The sequence below is a fragment of the Battus philenor genome, unplaced genomic scaffold (genome assembly GCF_028537555.1).
Source record: "Battus philenor isolate CCGP_79_NKW_IND1 unplaced genomic scaffold, ilBatPhil1.0.hap1 SCAF_5, whole genome shotgun sequence".
Lineage (NCBI taxonomy): Eukaryota > Metazoa > Arthropoda > Insecta > Lepidoptera > Papilionidae > Battus > Battus philenor.
Genome location: NW_027181715.1, coordinates 11,226,348 through 11,243,252, shown reverse-complemented (window position 1 = coordinate 11,243,252; position 16,905 = coordinate 11,226,348). Strand labels below are relative to the sequence as shown.

The 16,905-nt window shown below is 31.9% G+C and overlaps 2 protein-coding genes across 3 annotated transcripts in view; both read left to right on the top strand.

Moving 5' to 3' along the window:
* The first annotated feature begins 301 nt into the window (after positions 1 to 301).
* Karybeta3 (karyopherin beta 3) lies at positions 302 to 10,077 on the top strand. Its single transcript, XM_068772344.1, has 18 exons — positions 302 to 456; positions 977 to 1,210; positions 1,778 to 1,920; positions 2,002 to 2,203; positions 2,783 to 2,908; positions 3,377 to 3,588; positions 3,981 to 4,212; positions 4,299 to 4,442; positions 4,583 to 4,702; positions 5,078 to 5,273; positions 5,357 to 5,509; positions 5,683 to 5,856; positions 6,227 to 6,531; positions 6,813 to 6,953; positions 7,150 to 7,369; positions 7,749 to 8,049; positions 8,729 to 8,942; positions 9,101 to 10,077. Exons 1-18 carry the CDS (start codon positions 340 to 342, stop codon positions 9,182 to 9,184), a joined length of 3,318 nt encoding a protein of 1,105 aa, XP_068628445.1. The 5' UTR covers positions 302 to 339; the 3' UTR covers positions 9,185 to 10,077.
* A 1,341-nt stretch (positions 10,078 to 11,418) lies between these two features.
* LOC137929365 (choline-phosphate cytidylyltransferase A-like) overlaps positions 11,419 to 16,905 on the top strand; it is a 34,946-nt gene continuing 29,459 nt past the window's right edge. Inside the window, exon 1 of one of the 2 annotated variants that reach the window (XM_068772272.1) lies at positions 11,419 to 11,797. In XM_068772272.1, coding sequence (XP_068628373.1) covers positions 11,666 to 11,797 — 132 coding nt within the window. In that variant the 5' untranslated portion in view covers positions 11,419 to 11,665. The remainder of the gene's footprint in view (positions 11,798 to 16,905) is intronic. The other variant, XM_068772270.1, reaches the window with a different exon arrangement.

Here is a 16,905-nt window from a genome sequence, read left to right as displayed (position 1 = left end):
TAGGAAAATTATTAAATATTTAAACAACGGTTATATTAAACATATTTGCAGTCTATTAGTACGTAAAGTTAGATTTTAATAAACTAAAAGCTGTAGTAGTATTTTTTCTCTTTCCACCATAATCTCAAATTTAGTTAGAGCTATTATAAAGATGTATACAATAATACACGGAGGCCTCTTTGTTTTCAAAATTAATTTCGCATTCAAGTCTTATGTGTCTATATATTATAGTTATTTGAATATGTATTAAGTTAAACAGCGCTCTCTGCAGGTTTTTAATTGAAAAAAAGAAATAGTACTGGCAACACAATGGAACAGTGACCGGCCGCATTTAATTTTATGAAAAAAAATTGGGCCTTTTTGAAGAGGTTCAACATGGCAGGAGATCAGGCGCAGTTTTACCAATTATTAAATACACTATTGTCTACAGATAATGACATCCGACAACAAGCAGAAGTGAGTATTAATTAACATCTCAAATTTTCTTCCTTTGCATGTGAATATATATCTGATATATTACGTATTAATTGAAAACGAGGCGTTGTGGCCTCGTGTCAAAACGTGGTCATGGAGGGTTGTATGTTTAAAAGTATGCTAGATTATTAATTTATAGGTCTTAATTTAATTCACTTAAGTAATAATAATTCTTTCTTGCTTAGAAATTATTTGCCGAATATGCATTTTTCGTATGTACAGTTTTTGCAACTGATCCGGGCATGTGGAGACAAGGATCTTTTTAATTAGTATATGAGGATTGCCTAAAATTAATTATTTAAATATTCTTATAGAATTCATGGACTACCCTGAATATTTCTTTGATTTGTGCAGATTTGTCAATTATCTCCGATTCTCGTTGTATTTTTTCAATCGCCTAAACTTTATGATATATTTAAAATTTATTTGAATATTTAAACGTGATATTTGTTTATAAAGACAAACCATGTAATGAATAATTAATAAACCTTTACTAATTTAGGATGCCTATAACAATATACCAACTGAGACAAAAGTGGTACATTTAGTGGGGGCCATTCAAAATGGAGACATTGGAGAGGAACCTAGACAGACAGCTGCAGTTTTATTGCGGCGTCTTCTCAGTGCAGAATTTTTCGAATTTTTCCCTAAATTACCATTTGATCAGCAAGCCATGCTTAGAGAACAGTTGCTATTTACACTTCAGATGAATGTAAGCTCACAGTTAAGGCGAAAGGTGGGTTATTTTGAATTTGTATTATGTTTTGTATTTCAATAAAGTGAGCAAATCTTATTAATTTAGCTTATAATTATCACAAAATTTAATGGGATATCTAATACAAACTAATATTGCATAAAGGAGAAACTAACACAATTGGTAAGAAATATTTTTTTGTTATTACATTCATGTTTGTTGTATTAAATATAAAAAAAAAAATCAAATTATATTCAATTCTTAATTTCTGTGTAAAGTGAAATGATTTATTATAATCATAATTAATATTTTGAATGACAATGACAAAAACATTTCTTAATAATCTGATTATTGTTATCTTCAGGAAGCATGTATTATAGCAGGAAGTATATAATTTACCTAAGTACTACCTTATTATTAGATAAATAAAAACATTGGCTTTGTATAAATCAAGGTATTGTTATAAAAAAATTGTTGTTAATAACTAAAGATATTTATCAATACTTATAAAATTTCTCACATTGCCCTATTGTGATTCTCACAACTATTAACAGACAGTGACTCAACCCTCATCCATACATGACTAACAAACTGGTGTTTATATTTTAGATCTGTGATGTAGTATCTGAGCTTGCAAGAAATCATATTGATGATGATGGGGTCAACCAATGGCCTGAATTCCTTCAGTTCATGTTCCAGTGTGCCAGTTCCCAGGATCCAGATATCAAAGAGGCAGGCATCAGAATGTTTACGTAAGTTTTCATAAAAGTGATCAGATTATGGTGATCCCCAATTTTACTTTTGTTATTAAAATAATACATTTTCCTGAACAGATCGGTCCCTGGAGTTTTTGGCAACAGACAAAATGAAAATTTGGATGTCATAAAACAAATGTTATTGTCATCATTACAACCAACAGAGACAGAAGCTTTACGTATGCAAGCTGTAAAAGCTGTGGGTGCATTCATTTTGTTACATGACAAAGAGCCTGCTATCCAAAAACACTTTGGTGACCTATTACTGCCACTCATGCAAGTTAGTAAATGTCATATTTGTAATGATTGTAATGTTTCGATTTTTTTCTGCTTAAAAATATGTATGCACATTCACTACATACACTTTTTACTTCATAAAAGTGTTTATTGCCAAGATGTGCAAAATTATATGAAAATTGAGGTTTTCGCTAACACTTTCCTTTCAAATTAGGAATGAGTTTGATAGTAGCCCTCAATACATTTGTCACATAAACATTAATATTTTTACTAAAATTATGATTTATATTTAACACATTTCATCCCATGTGGGGTGTATACGACCCCCACTGCTCTTTCCGTGCAGGCCATTTGCAGTTCTCTTTGAAAAACTAAGGATTCTTAAAAATGTATTGTAGGGTTGACCATAGATAACATGTATGCGCATATTTAATGCATATTAATATTTATAGCTTTTGCTGCTAATTATAGCTTTGCAGTATTGAAAAAGTATAAAGTATATGTTTTAAATTACTTTTTTAATTTTTAAAGTGTGGGTCATATACTCCAAGCGGCCTAAATGGAAAATCTTTAAAAATTGCTGGGGAAGGAATGTGTTAATTAAATTAATAATTTTTATTAGGTGGTTGTGCAGTCAATTGAGAAGACAGATGATGACTCTGCTCTTAAAGTCCTAATTGAGTTGGGAGAGTCTGCCCCAAAGTTCTTGCGGCCACAGCTAGAAACAATCTTTGAAATCGGCATAAAGGTATGTCTTATAATAGGATTTTGTAAATCATCTGATTGCATTATGTAACATTATTAGAAACCATGTCAATGCGATACTGATGTTTTAAATGACTAAGTTTTATGCTTCATTAACATTTAAATAACTAGAGATAGATAATTCATAGTACAATCTTATAGATAATTTTTGAATTTACACATAAATGAGCACAATTTGTTTATTGCATCAGATTTGTTCAATTTGTTATTAAATACAAGGACAGTACACAATAATGAGATATAGATGATAATGGAATTTCTACATTTAGAGGGCAGCTTTAGCATATAGGATGATTAGAAATAGGTTTAAAATGTTTAAAGGAGTGATTCTATAGCTCATTTACTGACAATGTATGGTACACCCTGTTAATATTAAAATAGATTTTTGCTTACTCTGCCAAATTTATTTACTAATATAATTGGCTGTCAAGTAATTTATAATTTGATATAGGTTATTGCTGATACTGACGCAGATGACAATTGGCGCCAATTAGCACTGGAAGTGTTGGTAACCTTATGTGAGACAGCACCGGCAATGGTACGAAAACAGGTACCCGCTGCTATACGCAGGCTCACTCCATTAGTTCTGGCAATGATGTGTGAACTTGATGATGAGCCTGACTGGTCAGTTCAAGATGATGTTGCCGACGACGATAACGAAATGTAAGTAAAACTGATAGTTTAGTTTACATGTATGCTATTCATTTCGCAATGGCGTCATCTCCTCTCGATCTAGAAATGACGTCATAAGCTATTAGATAAATATTCTGTTCAGATATCATTCAGATGTTTTAAGAGAAATTCACATTTAGACTTTATTGTTAAGTCCTTTTTATTTTTTAAGACACCTTGTATAGTAAGGTTAACATGCTTAGGTAAGGATATCATCAAATATTTTTACCTTGATTAATCTTACAAGAGCAATATTGAGATAATTAGCATTCTTTATGTTATATATCTGGATGTCAGTCCCTCAATTACATTAGTGATTAAAAGATCATGTCAAAAATATTATCTTATATTCAATGCAAATTAATATGGTGTAATTTTTTTAGGAACTATGTGACAGCAGAATCTGCACTTGACCGTATGTGTTGTGGTCTTGGAGGAAAAATCATGTTAGGATTGATAGTTGGACAAGTACCAGAAATGTTGAGCTCTGAAGACTGGAGAAAGAGACATGCAGCCCTCATGGCTGTTTCCTCAGCAGGAGAAGGATGCCACAAGCAAATGGAACAAATGCTTGATCAAGTTGTATCTGCTGTTCTCACTTATTTAACTGATCCTGTAAGTTTCCTTATACAAAATTAAAATGTATCTCTGCCAAAATATATAGAGAACCAAATTAATATTTTACATTTTTTTGTTATCAGCATCCTCGAGTTCGTTATGCAGCATGTAATGCTATTGGACAGATGTCAACAGACTTTGCCCCAATTTTTGAAAAAAAATTCCACAGCAAAGTTGTACCTGGTCTTTTGTTAGTACTGGATGACAGTGCTAATCCCCGAGTGCAGGTAATAAAGAAGTACTTCATAATTTTGTACAGCATCAGAACAAAATACATGCTCTAAATAATGGAATACTTTTAATTATTTATTTACTGTTACTTTTGTTATTTTATATTTAACAGTTATTTTAATTCCCTTCTTTCAAGGCTCATGCAGCTGCTGCTTTGGTTAACTTTAGTGAAGACTGTCCAAAACCAATTTTGACTCAATATCTTGGTCCTTTGATGAACAAACTTGAAGTTATTTTGACAGCTAAATTCAAAGAGGTAATGTAGTATTTGTGTGTATTTACTTATTGTAAAGAATTACTTCAATGAACCAAACAATCATTTTTTTTTAAACGTCTCCATACCAGTTTTGTTAATATTTACTCATAAGAGTAAGGAGAAAGTTTTTTAAAATTACCTAATATTAAATAGATGAATACAGATTCATTCCAATGTTCGTTAGTAATAACTTCTCATCACAGAATTTGTTACTTCCATAGCATTGGTAAAGTAAATGTGACATTTGCTCCCTTTCTCTCTGTTAAATAGAAATTTAGGGATCTCAGTTCACAGACATTTTTGAATAAAAATTTTAATGAACCTATTTCCAAACTTCATCTCTTGTATCTTACTAATCTTGTTATCTCCTTGCAGTTGGTGGAGCGAGGTACCAAACTTGTACTTGAACAAATTGTAACCACAATTGCATCAGTAGCTGATACGGTTGAGAAAGATTTTGTGCAATATTATGATCGTTTGATGCCTTGTCTTAAATATATTATTGGTAATGCTAACACTGAAGAGCTGAAGACGCTTCGTGGCAAAACCATTGAATGTGTTAGTCTTATAGGTAAATTTGTTAAAAATCTTGGCAAATATCCTCTCAAAACTTCCTTACCAACTTGTTTTAATATGAATTTTTTATTGTTTTAGGTCTAGCTGTTGGAGAAGAAAAGTTTATGTCAGATGCATCTGAAGTAATGGACCTTTTATTAAAGACTCATACAGAAGGTGAACAGCTGCCTCCTGATGATCCACAAACATCATTTCTCATTTCAGCTTGGTCAAGAATTTGCCGAATTATGGGTAATGATCTGACTTGTTTAATTAACTCACCCGTTACTAAACATTTACAGTATGATTTATAAATTATGGAAATTATTCTGAAATAAATAATATCCTGTAGTTCAAGTCTGTTATCTAAAATATATTTGAATGCTAAAAATGGTTATGTTCATATAAAATATTGATTCTTTAAGGCAAGAAGTTTGCACGTTATCTGCCAATGGTAATGGAACCAGTAATGCGTACTGCAGCTATGAAGCCTGAAGTCGCCTTACTTGACAATGATGAAATCAAGATTATTGAAGGTGATCTTGACTGGCACTTTGTCACTCTTGGTGAACAACAAAACTTTGGCATCAAAACTGCAGGTAAAGATGAAAATGGAGTAAATTATGGTCTATTTACAATTTGTCAACGAAAAACCAAAATTTTTTTCTATTAGAAGCATTACAAAAATTACAAAAAATAGAATGGTTTTAATTAATTTGGCATTAAAAATATTTTTATTGATATCAAAGAGTATTCACATTGTTTTAATAAATAATTTTCTCATTTGTACTCATTCCTTCAAACATTAGTATAATGTTGTAATTGGTATAGAAAAAGTCTGTATGAAAAATTAAAAATTTAATTTTAAAAGTTGGTTGGCAGGAAGATATTGTAAGTATTGCGAAGTTAATCATGATTCCCATGATGATTCTTCAATTTAACAAAATTTAAAGTAAATTTTTCATCTAGGTCTTGAAGACAAAGCGTCTGCCTGCGACATGTTAGTGTGTTATGCACGAGAGTTAAAGGAGGCATTTGCTGATTATGCTGAAGATGTAGTTAAACTTATGGTGCCCATGTTGAAGTTTTATTTCCACGACAATGTCCGCACAGCAGCTGCAGAGTCACTTCCATACTTATTGGAATGTGCTCGCTCTCGCGGTCCACAATATATACAAGGCATGTGGGCATACATACTACCAGAGCTTTTGAAGGCAATTGATTCAGAGCCTGAACAAGAGGTTCAAGTAGAACTCCTGAACAGTTTAGCTAAGGTAAGGGGTAGTTGCAAATTATTATTAAATATTTAATCAATAATAAATAAATTTATTTTTTAATAAAATATTGTAAATAAGAATTGTAAAATTGGTGTTAAAAGAATAATTATAATTTCTTAAATGGTGCTTGAATAGAATATGGAGAAAATTGGTTCCAATAACACTATACAAAAAGCCTTTTTGAAAGAGTAAATATTTCTTTCATTAAATTATAATTTAATCTTCAAGAAATCCAGATTTTACAATGATGTACTAAAAATTACAATTTATTTTTCCAGTGTATTGAGCTTTTGGGAACTGGTTGTTTATCAGATGAAAGTATGGCAGAAGTCCTACGCATCCTTAACAAACTTCTCACAGAACATTTTAAACGCGCCACTGAACGCCGACAAAAACGTGCCGACGAGGATTACGACGAGGTATTTCATTACATTTACCATGATACATCATTGAATGATTTGTCCATTTAAATATTTAATATTGAAATTTATAATTACTGGACATATATCACAACCAAAACACATTTCCTGTTATTATGCGTAAAACAGTTTATTAGTTTAGTAATGTTTCAGTTTTATAAATAGATTTTGCACTTAAATCTATTTTTTTATTTAGGTAGTAGAAGAGCAACTAGCAGATGAAGACAATGAAGATGTTTATGGCTTATCTCGAGTAGCAGATGTATTGCATGCTCTCATGTCAGCCTACCGTGAAAACTTCTTCCCTCATCTGGACACACTGCTACCACATCTCGTTCAACTTTTGGCTCCTGGTCGCCCATATGCTGATAGGCAATGGGCGATATGCATTTTCGATGATGTTATTGAATTTGGAGGTAAAATTTTAAACATTTATCTTGCTCCTAATTAAGTATTGAAATTGTAATACCACTATAACTTCTATAATAATTAATCATAATTAAGCAATTTTATTTTAATCCATAAATAAATTCAAAGATTATCTAGGGCATCAACAGGCTTGGGATGAACATCATATCGATTTTCACATGACAGTGACAATGTATAACATATATATGTAAAAATTTCCGTACATAGTTCTTTTCCGATAAAATCGACATTCTGAACATGGGAGTAGTCAATGTATAAATGCATATTTAAATGTACTTCATATAAATGTCTTGACTTTCTGAAAGTGCTTAGCTAACACTCTTGGAAAATATGAATATTTGTTTCAATGTTACAATTTTTTTACAGGTCCTGCGTGTATAAAATACCAAGACATATTTTTGGAGCCAATGCTGAATGGCTTAGTAGCAGCTGAAGCAGAAGTCCGCCAAGCGGCAGCCTATGGTTGCGGTGTATTAGCACAGTTTGGAGGCACACAGTTCGCTCCTGCTTGTGCCAGAGCTGCAAGACTTTTGGCTGACGTGGTTAATGCACCTGACGCGCGCAACGTTGAAAACCTCAATGCCACCGAAAACGCCATCTCCGCTGTAGCCAAGATAATTAAATACAACCCAACGCAAATTGATCGAGACCAGCTCATCACACATTGGTCAGTCGATAAATATTTTTATTTACACTTGTGTATGCAAAGCAAAATAGCTCGTTCTCCAGGCATCGAAATTTCACGATAATGGTGTCACAAGTCACTTGAAGTTATGCTAACAAAAAGAGATCATTTTATAATTCAGCAGCTTTGAATGGGTGCTTGGAGAGTGAATCAATTGGCTTACACATCAGTGTTTCACCCTAATTCCTCAATTAGTTCAAAATAATTTGTAAGTCAAAATAATTTACGCTAAGAAGTTTATTAAGACTGCCGTTCGCACTATTCATAAAAATTTATTCACTTAACGCCGGCAGCGCTAATTCGGCTCATTTGACTCGTCGCCGGCACGCGAAGTTATGGCAACTTCCAAGTTTTATACAGAAGCACAGGCACATGGTCTTTTATCCACGAATCACACACTTTCATTAAAAAATCGTGGAATCACCACTGTGGTGTTGTCAGATGGCAGTGTCAAGACATTTCCAGACAAACTAGGCAACATTGCTTGAGCAACTGATGGTTGTTTCGTATGCTTTGCAGTGGGAGTCTATCGGCGGAAGAAAAGAAGACCTTTGGTGCGCGCTTTAAAATCAAAGTTATTTTTATATTTTTAATCTTAGTTCTCTTATGAGATGGATGCACAATTTTAGTTGTAGTGATTAAAAATATTTTGAACCAACAGGTTAACATGGCTACCTGTAGTGGAAGATGTTGAAGAAGCGCCCCACGTTTATTCTCTGCTATGCGAGCTCGCTGCAAGTGGTCATGCAGCACTGGCAACACCCGATGCTCCCCAGCGAGTCATTGCTACTCTTGCAGAAGCATTTCTTCGTGACGCTGTACCCAATGACAATCCAGTTTATGGTCAGATGGTGGCCCTTGCACGGCAAATACAGGTTATTCAAATTAGTCATCTAATGTCCATTTTCAAGACAAAAATGTTGATTTAAAAATTTTCTTGATATTATATTCTTCATTATTAAAAATTTTGCTAAACTGTAATGAAGTGCCTTGTGGAAGATAATGGATCTCTAATTAATATTCTCCTTTACAGAGCAATGCTGAATTATTCAACTCGTGCGTAATGCAGTTGAGCAGTGAACACCAGGAAGCGTTGAAAGTGGCGCTCTCCACATAGTGACCCCCGCCTTACTAATCCCCCTGTATTTATTGCCCGCCAAGCTAGCTACTACTCTTTGGCACGCGCTCATCTGTTGCCAGTCACTCCACTCATGATAGCCCATTTTTATTTGTTGACCACCTATAAAATATTGTTTCTTTGTATTCAACATATTTAGACCTTTACTATCTAATATTGAGTTAAATAAAAGGATATTGTTGTTTAGTAGTATTTGTGTATGTATACCCCGTAAACAAATAAAATCAATGGGTGGTATTTGACAAGAACACAAACATGTTTACTTCTTTGTCCCTATGATGGATTATTCTTCGATCTCATAAGCAGTTAAATTATCAGTTTGGGCTAAAATTGCTGTGATATATTTTGTACTATTTTTTTTGAGGTTGTCATATTAAAAGTATTTAAGACTCCTCATTGACGTTTAATGTCAGTTTCGAATCATTTGTTTTGGCCCATCCTCAATGTGGATGGTCCAATTTTGAATATTTATAGAATGTAGCAAATTGTTCTAAACACTTTGTCTTGATTTAGATTAACAATATACTACACTACAGTACTAGTGGTAGCTGATGGTTCATACTTTGGAATTGATGCAGTAGGTTGCTCATATTTTAAGCATTATTAATCTCTACAGATGCTGAGTTCCATTTTGACCCATAGATAAATAGTAAATTTTATTTTATAACTACTACACAAGATGAAATTGGACCATTTACAAAATATTTTCTAATTTGCCATATTTCGGCTATGTTGAGACTTTGTGGCTGTTTCTCGCAATGGGCGAGATACTGTTTATATAAAAAGTAATTTTATCCAGTGAATATATATAATATATATATACACCTCTCTTTGTTTAACTAAAATAAAAGTTATTGACATTATTTTTTTCATTTATTTGTGTTCTTGCTATCAAATCGGCAGTGGGTGTAGCCCTACAAGTGTTACAATTACAGGCCTATGCTAACACCAGTCAACGCGTAAATCTGTCGTAAGACATACTACAGTATATTCTTGTTAACTACGATATTCATTTAAAAGAGAAAATCCCTAGGTTTGAATCAGGGGCGGCTCTAGCTCTTGTAGCGCCCGTGTGCATTGCACACCCCGCACTATGGGTTAAGCCGCCCCTGGTTCAAATGTACATAATTTAAACAAAGTATATATTTTTAGAACTAGTGAACAATGAGAAAAATATGTAAAACCTTGTACTTATAGTACTTAACCTCGTATATAAATAAAAAATGTAGTGAAAACTCCTCGATTGACTTCAAATATTTTCGTAGTAAGAGTAGTAACACCGTTAAAACAAAAATACCAATAAGGAAAGATTTTTTTAAAGAATTGACAGTAATTATTGCGCCTATAATTTTTACTCCGTGATTCTTAACCATAAATATAGGATAATTAAATGTTCACAAACAATACTTTAAAATGACAAATCATTACGTTTTTTATTCATAATAACTATTTTATATACAGACGAGTTGGGCAGAGGGCATATTTATTTAATGATACGCTGTTTTGTATCCCTGTTACATCGAACGGCGATTATGACCGTGTAAGTTGAGTGTAGTGAATAAGATGAAGTTTGAGTTAAGCGAAGCGAGGAGTACTCTGCAGCCGGGAGCAACACGGGCCTCTTCTGACTGCCCTAGCCTTGAATGTGGGCTAGGAGGGTGCGGCCGTCGTGTCATTAGTAGTATAATTGTGATAAATGTCCGATGCATCGTGCCCGACAGGATCTCGATGTGAGGCTAAATAATATGGTCTTCTCATGAAAGTGTCAACATTGAGACATGAAATGTTTCGTCACAGTAACCCGTCATTTCACTGGTAACAACGCACTTTAAAAAAAGGAATTATTTGATAACTACTTACCACAAAAAATGTTTTATAATTTTTAGGCAAAATTGCATATTTTGTGTATAAATCCAGATTTTAAAAAATTGTTCTGTATATTAAACAAGTCCGCGAATTATTTTGTGTGTGTTTTACTTTAATGAAAAAAGAACACATTATCGTATCTTTATTTTCACTTCCATAATAAAACCAATAAAATAATGTTCATTATTATTTTGATATGAGTAATATCGTTGTAAGTCGTACTTATATTTTCCATGTTTAAAAATATCAATTCAATTGTCAAACACATGACACTTCAGTCGTGTTTTGTTGCTATAAATTCTTATTTTCGCAAAAAAATAATTAAGATTTAGAGAAATAGTTTATATTTACATTTTTAATATTAGAAAACGTTATTATAGATTTTTTTAATCGTCAACGTAGCTACAAGTTGTAGTACGTGGTTATTTAATTTTTAACGAGGTTATGATGATCTAATTTTTAAAACCGTATTGTTTTATAACAAATATAAATCAAAGAAACAGAGAGGGTTCCCAGATTTTGAAAAAAGTATAAAAGTTTTGCTACATACCTTTTAAGTACCAATATTGGGAATATCCGGCTTGCAATGAAAGAATGTCCCGTAAGAGGACTCGCCTAATTGAAGAAGTTATGAGTGCTGAAGTAAAAAATTCGGAAAGTATGGAGGCACGCAATGGCAGCGACCACAGCTTCACCAGTGCTACTAACCAACAAGATATATCACAGGTACTTTTTAAATGTATTTCTTGAAAAAAAAAAAACAGATGGATTTAAAATGTTCTTATACATTATTTTGTGATAGGCTTATTTAAATATTTTTTCAAAAACGCATCGATCACCACCATATAAAATGTGTAAAACTTTTTTCAATTTGAATAAAATTGAATATATCACTAGGGTCAGCATAAGTTTTCAAAAACAAATTATAACTTGATTACTCTTGGTCAAACAAGTGTTATTCTAGTAAGTGGATGGTTATTCTAAATCATAGTTTCGCAGAATTGAATGCTGTGACCTTACATCAGGGGTGCCACAGATCTTCTCATCATAATAAAAAAACAAGCATGGTGGGTGAGCATTCACTATGTATGTGTATATAATGAAAACAGCAAATTTCTTGGGATTAGTAATTTGCAAGCAAAATTTACTAAATCTCCAGGACTCACACAGAAACTTAAGGAACAATTTCTTATTCATTGTATCAAAGAATATTATATTTTCATTGTTTTCTTTTTTAATTCAAATTACTATACTTTAAAAAAAAATCACTGCTCTAAAACAGGAAATACTGTAGTATTAATTCCTCAATGTAGTGTACCCAATTTACATAGTGGATTGTTGTTAGTATTGTTATTAATTTTCTTCTTTTATTTGCACCTCTCTTTGGGTGTAGGTCTTCTCGAGTTTACTCCATAAATTTTCCATTTTATTACTCCTTACTTTGCATTGTGTAACTAATCACTCGCTGCAATTTTCGAAAAGTAAACCATTTTGTAATGAGAGCTAAGAATTTTCTAATGGCACCTTTCCATTTCATGCACATTAGTATCCACCTTTTACCTTTACAACATGTAATGTTTACAGCCTATTTAATCAGACCCTCCACCTTCTATATGAGAATAAGACTTTCAACAGTAATGTACCCACACTACAAGCCATATAACATAATATAATATTGGCAAAATGAAACTTGAGTCTTACAATATCCCTTTCCTGACTTGATGTTCATAGTTATTGCTAGTAATTTTCTCATTATTATCTTATCTGTATCTTAGTAGTCATTCTTGTAATTTTTGAAGAGATTTAACATGAACAATATTGAAATTAATTATATTTTATATATTTTTCTAAACATAACATTTTGGCTGTGAGATTGTTTACTGAAGCTTTTATATTTCCTTGCATTTATTCATTACCTACTTTTCCTATAAGCTGGCAAAAATTAGGGTTAGTGGGTCAGTTCATTGTCCCCTTTGTACACCACCTGTAATATAATACTCAGTAGTATTATTGAAAGTAGTTCAAGCTATTAGGTTGTTTGTATGCCGAGGCATTAATTTAGTACATTCCAAGCTGGCATTCTGTGGAATTATATTATTGTGAGTTTTCTTCAGTATTTTAGTATGTTATAATTAATATTTTATGTATTTCTGACCATTTGCAGGTTTTCAAAACTTTTATACATAGGTTTAAAAAAGATGCTCCATATATAAATCTTAAACTGAAATTGAATTACACGGCAGTTACATAGTCAATAATTCCTGAAAATTTATAAAAAAAAATTATATCATATATTTTTATAGTTTTTATAATAAAATGCACCTAAAATTTATTGCACGACTACCACTGCATGTGCGGAAGTGGCTAAATATTGGTCCTTTTCTTACTTAGGATGGACTTGAGCGAGGTAACGTCTGATTCCATTAAATATTTTTATAGTTTGATGCATCTAGTAGACATTTTGAGTACAGGAATTATAAATTAGGAGTTATAAGTAACATCTTTCAAAATCAGACTATTGCTGTTTGAATTTTTGTTAATTTGTTAACAGAAAAGTTACTGATGGCAACATGAAAATTTTATAGAATTAACAAAGTACACAGATTTGTAGTCATAATAATGAAAAGAACATCATGGGGTGCATAAAACATTTTATTAATGACAATAATCTATATCGTAAAAATATATGTACAATTTCATAATAATTTTCTTAGCAATTTTAAAATATTTTTAATATAAAACAGAGATATAATTTGTTTTTTAAAAAATTGTGAATTATCTTATAATATAATTAATTATTATATATATATATATATATTAATATATATATATATATATATATATTAATATATATATATATATATAATTATATATATATATATATATATAATTATATATATATATATATATATATTTTATAGATAATTTTTTTGTTAAAATTATCTATAACTATTTCAATTGATATTTAGCTTATTAAAATTATTATTTCATTATATCAGATAAATATAACAATTTTATTGTAACAAATAATAAACAAATTTTTAATATTAGATGCTTTTTTTGGTAATGAGTTGTTAGAAGAGGACAATAATCATCATCTCTGCAGATAAACGTTCACTGTAAGGCATTAGCCTCCCCCAAGGATCGATACATGCAGAGATTTATATAGCTAATAAAAATACTACGTTTAAAATTGGTTAAAATGAAAATAAAAACATGTGTAAAAGGTGTTCGCCAGGCAAAAGCTTATTCAGGCTGGTTGCCAACAAAGTGGCGTGATTGCTGGCCACGCCATGATTGCACTGCACCGGGCGCTATGCGCCAACTATCCACTTGCATTTCGCTTTCATGTCTCGTAAATAAATATCGACTTTTAAAGCGTGTCAAATGATCACGCCGATGACAGAGACGGCTTCCATTTATCTCTAAAGTTAGAAACTGCTAATAATAATAATCAATGAGAAATTATTTAACTTTTCTATTACCTATTTATAATTAAGGAATAATAATTACTAACTTTTTAAATTAGATTCAGGTATGTAGGTAAAAAGATTTATCGTTAATATGATTTTTATTCTCAAAAATTCTTTAATAAAAACTTCCCTGATTTTTTTTTTCAATTAAATGTTGATATTTCATGTAGTTTATTTTGTTAGCAAACCTTAAAAAATGAAGTAAATGTATTCGTTTTCTAAATTTACGTTTTGTCATGCTTACAACCAAAGAATATAATACATTTCTAACATAGATTGTCACGGTCATTATTATAGTTCACATTTTTAATCGATATGTTCGTCATTTTGTTGTCAATTTATGCGTATTTCTTATCCATTCACACAGTTTACGTTACAGTTGATCTTAGGAATGTAACTTTACAGTCGTACGGGTCTTAATATTCGAGCACAAGAAAATATTTTCCGCGTATATTCTGGTTACAGTGCGAGAACTACATTGTTATAAGACAAATTTTGTTAATGTCTTTTGTAGTATCCAAGTATGTCGTCGGCCGAAATCCCTTCCCGGTGAACCTTGTGCAAAGACAATCTAGGCGACTTCTCGATCTCGTGAATGTAACAGTATTACCTGAGGGTCTCGTGAGAGCCCACGAGCTTAGTTATAGTAAACAGCTTTAGGTTAGGTGTAAATGCCATCGGGAAATGAGCATTTGTTAATGGAAAAGGTTCGGTAAACAAATTTTCTAATAAAATTAGAGAGAAAACTAAACTTTGATATTTCTTAAGTTCAGTAGTTTTGAAACTCTTCTCCTCCTGTCGTATCCCTCACTACTGAGGATCGTGGCACTTGTGCTGATCTTCGGCGGTGTGTATTGCCTCGGCTACAGTGGTATCGTATCGTATAAGTATTCACCGTCTTTCGTAGTCATATGACCGGAAATTTCACATTTCTTGCATTATTTTTACATTCAGTTGAAAGGCAAGAGAGCATTTCGAGTTTCATTCGTATCTATGCGTCGGTTCCACGAGTAGTCCACGAATTCGTAAGATTCGCAAGACCACATCTCAAAACTGTTTATGCACAATCGGTCCCCTTTGTTTAAGGTTCACTATACATACTATCAATGGAGTTTTCGAATAATAATCATTAAATGAATTTAAGAGATATCATCGTAATTATATTGATAAAATAATTTTTAAAAATAATGATTGCGACTATAAATTTTTCAACTTTTTAGTGTTGATTTCAAATTAACATTTACTAATTCAGACTATGTGTAGTGTATAATGGACATTATGAGGAAGCTGCCACTTATGTTAGTCAGGTCAGGTCCTTGGAAGGAAGGACGCGGGGAAGCATAAGTGGCAGCGATGGGAAAGTTTGACATCATTCAATGAATACAGAACGGCGTCCTTTTAAAGTATTACAACTACGTATTAAATTTTAAACTTTGTCTTATCATAAACACATGATATTAAAGTATTATTCATCACATGATTGAAGGAATTATGATAAGATTTAAAAAAAAAAAAAACATTATCGCTTCTGCATTTATGTTGATTAATTATTTACTTGGATAACTAATATCTTGTTTCATATCATTAATACCAGCTTACAATCAGAATCTTCTGATGTTTTTTTTTTCAAATGCGACTTAATTAGGCAGAGATATATTTAAATTCAAAGTATTGTTTATTGCCTACTACAATTGTTTTCATCTTTTTGGCATTGCCAGAATACCGTCACGATGAAAGGATTCACCTTATGCTCTCTACGAATCAGGCATCTTGCAATGTCTTTATATGAGCGTGACGGTATGTCAGCCAAACAAATGGAACACGTAATATTTTGATCGTATGATTGGAAACGGGCAGCGTAAGATCGATCATCGTGGTGATCTTTGTGGGAAGCGTAAGCCCATCAGCTAAAGAGATGATGGCTGGTAGTGGTAAATTGAGGGCGAACGTCCTCTTGTAGTACTTTTTCGTGCCTTTGCTTGTGTTGTGACTGTTTTTATAAATATAAATCAAATTTACGTTAAGGTACTCTAGAATTATACATATTTTTAAATATTGTATAAACACAGGATGTTTAAAATGATGAACAGAAAGTATTGACATACTTAATAACTTTTGTGTTATTGATACCATGAAATCTGATGTGGTATTTAATATATTTGCTAACATTTCGTCGGAATTGATATTTTAATTACAATAACAACATGAAATAGAACACGTTTTATACATAATGGCTCCTTTGATTAATGTCTTATAAGGATTTGCGTAAACTTGGTTCAGATGATGTGGTTGGTAAAAGCTATGCTAAAGGTTGTAGGAAAATCATTTGCTTTTAATTTGGAAAAAAAAATTCTTCCTGAT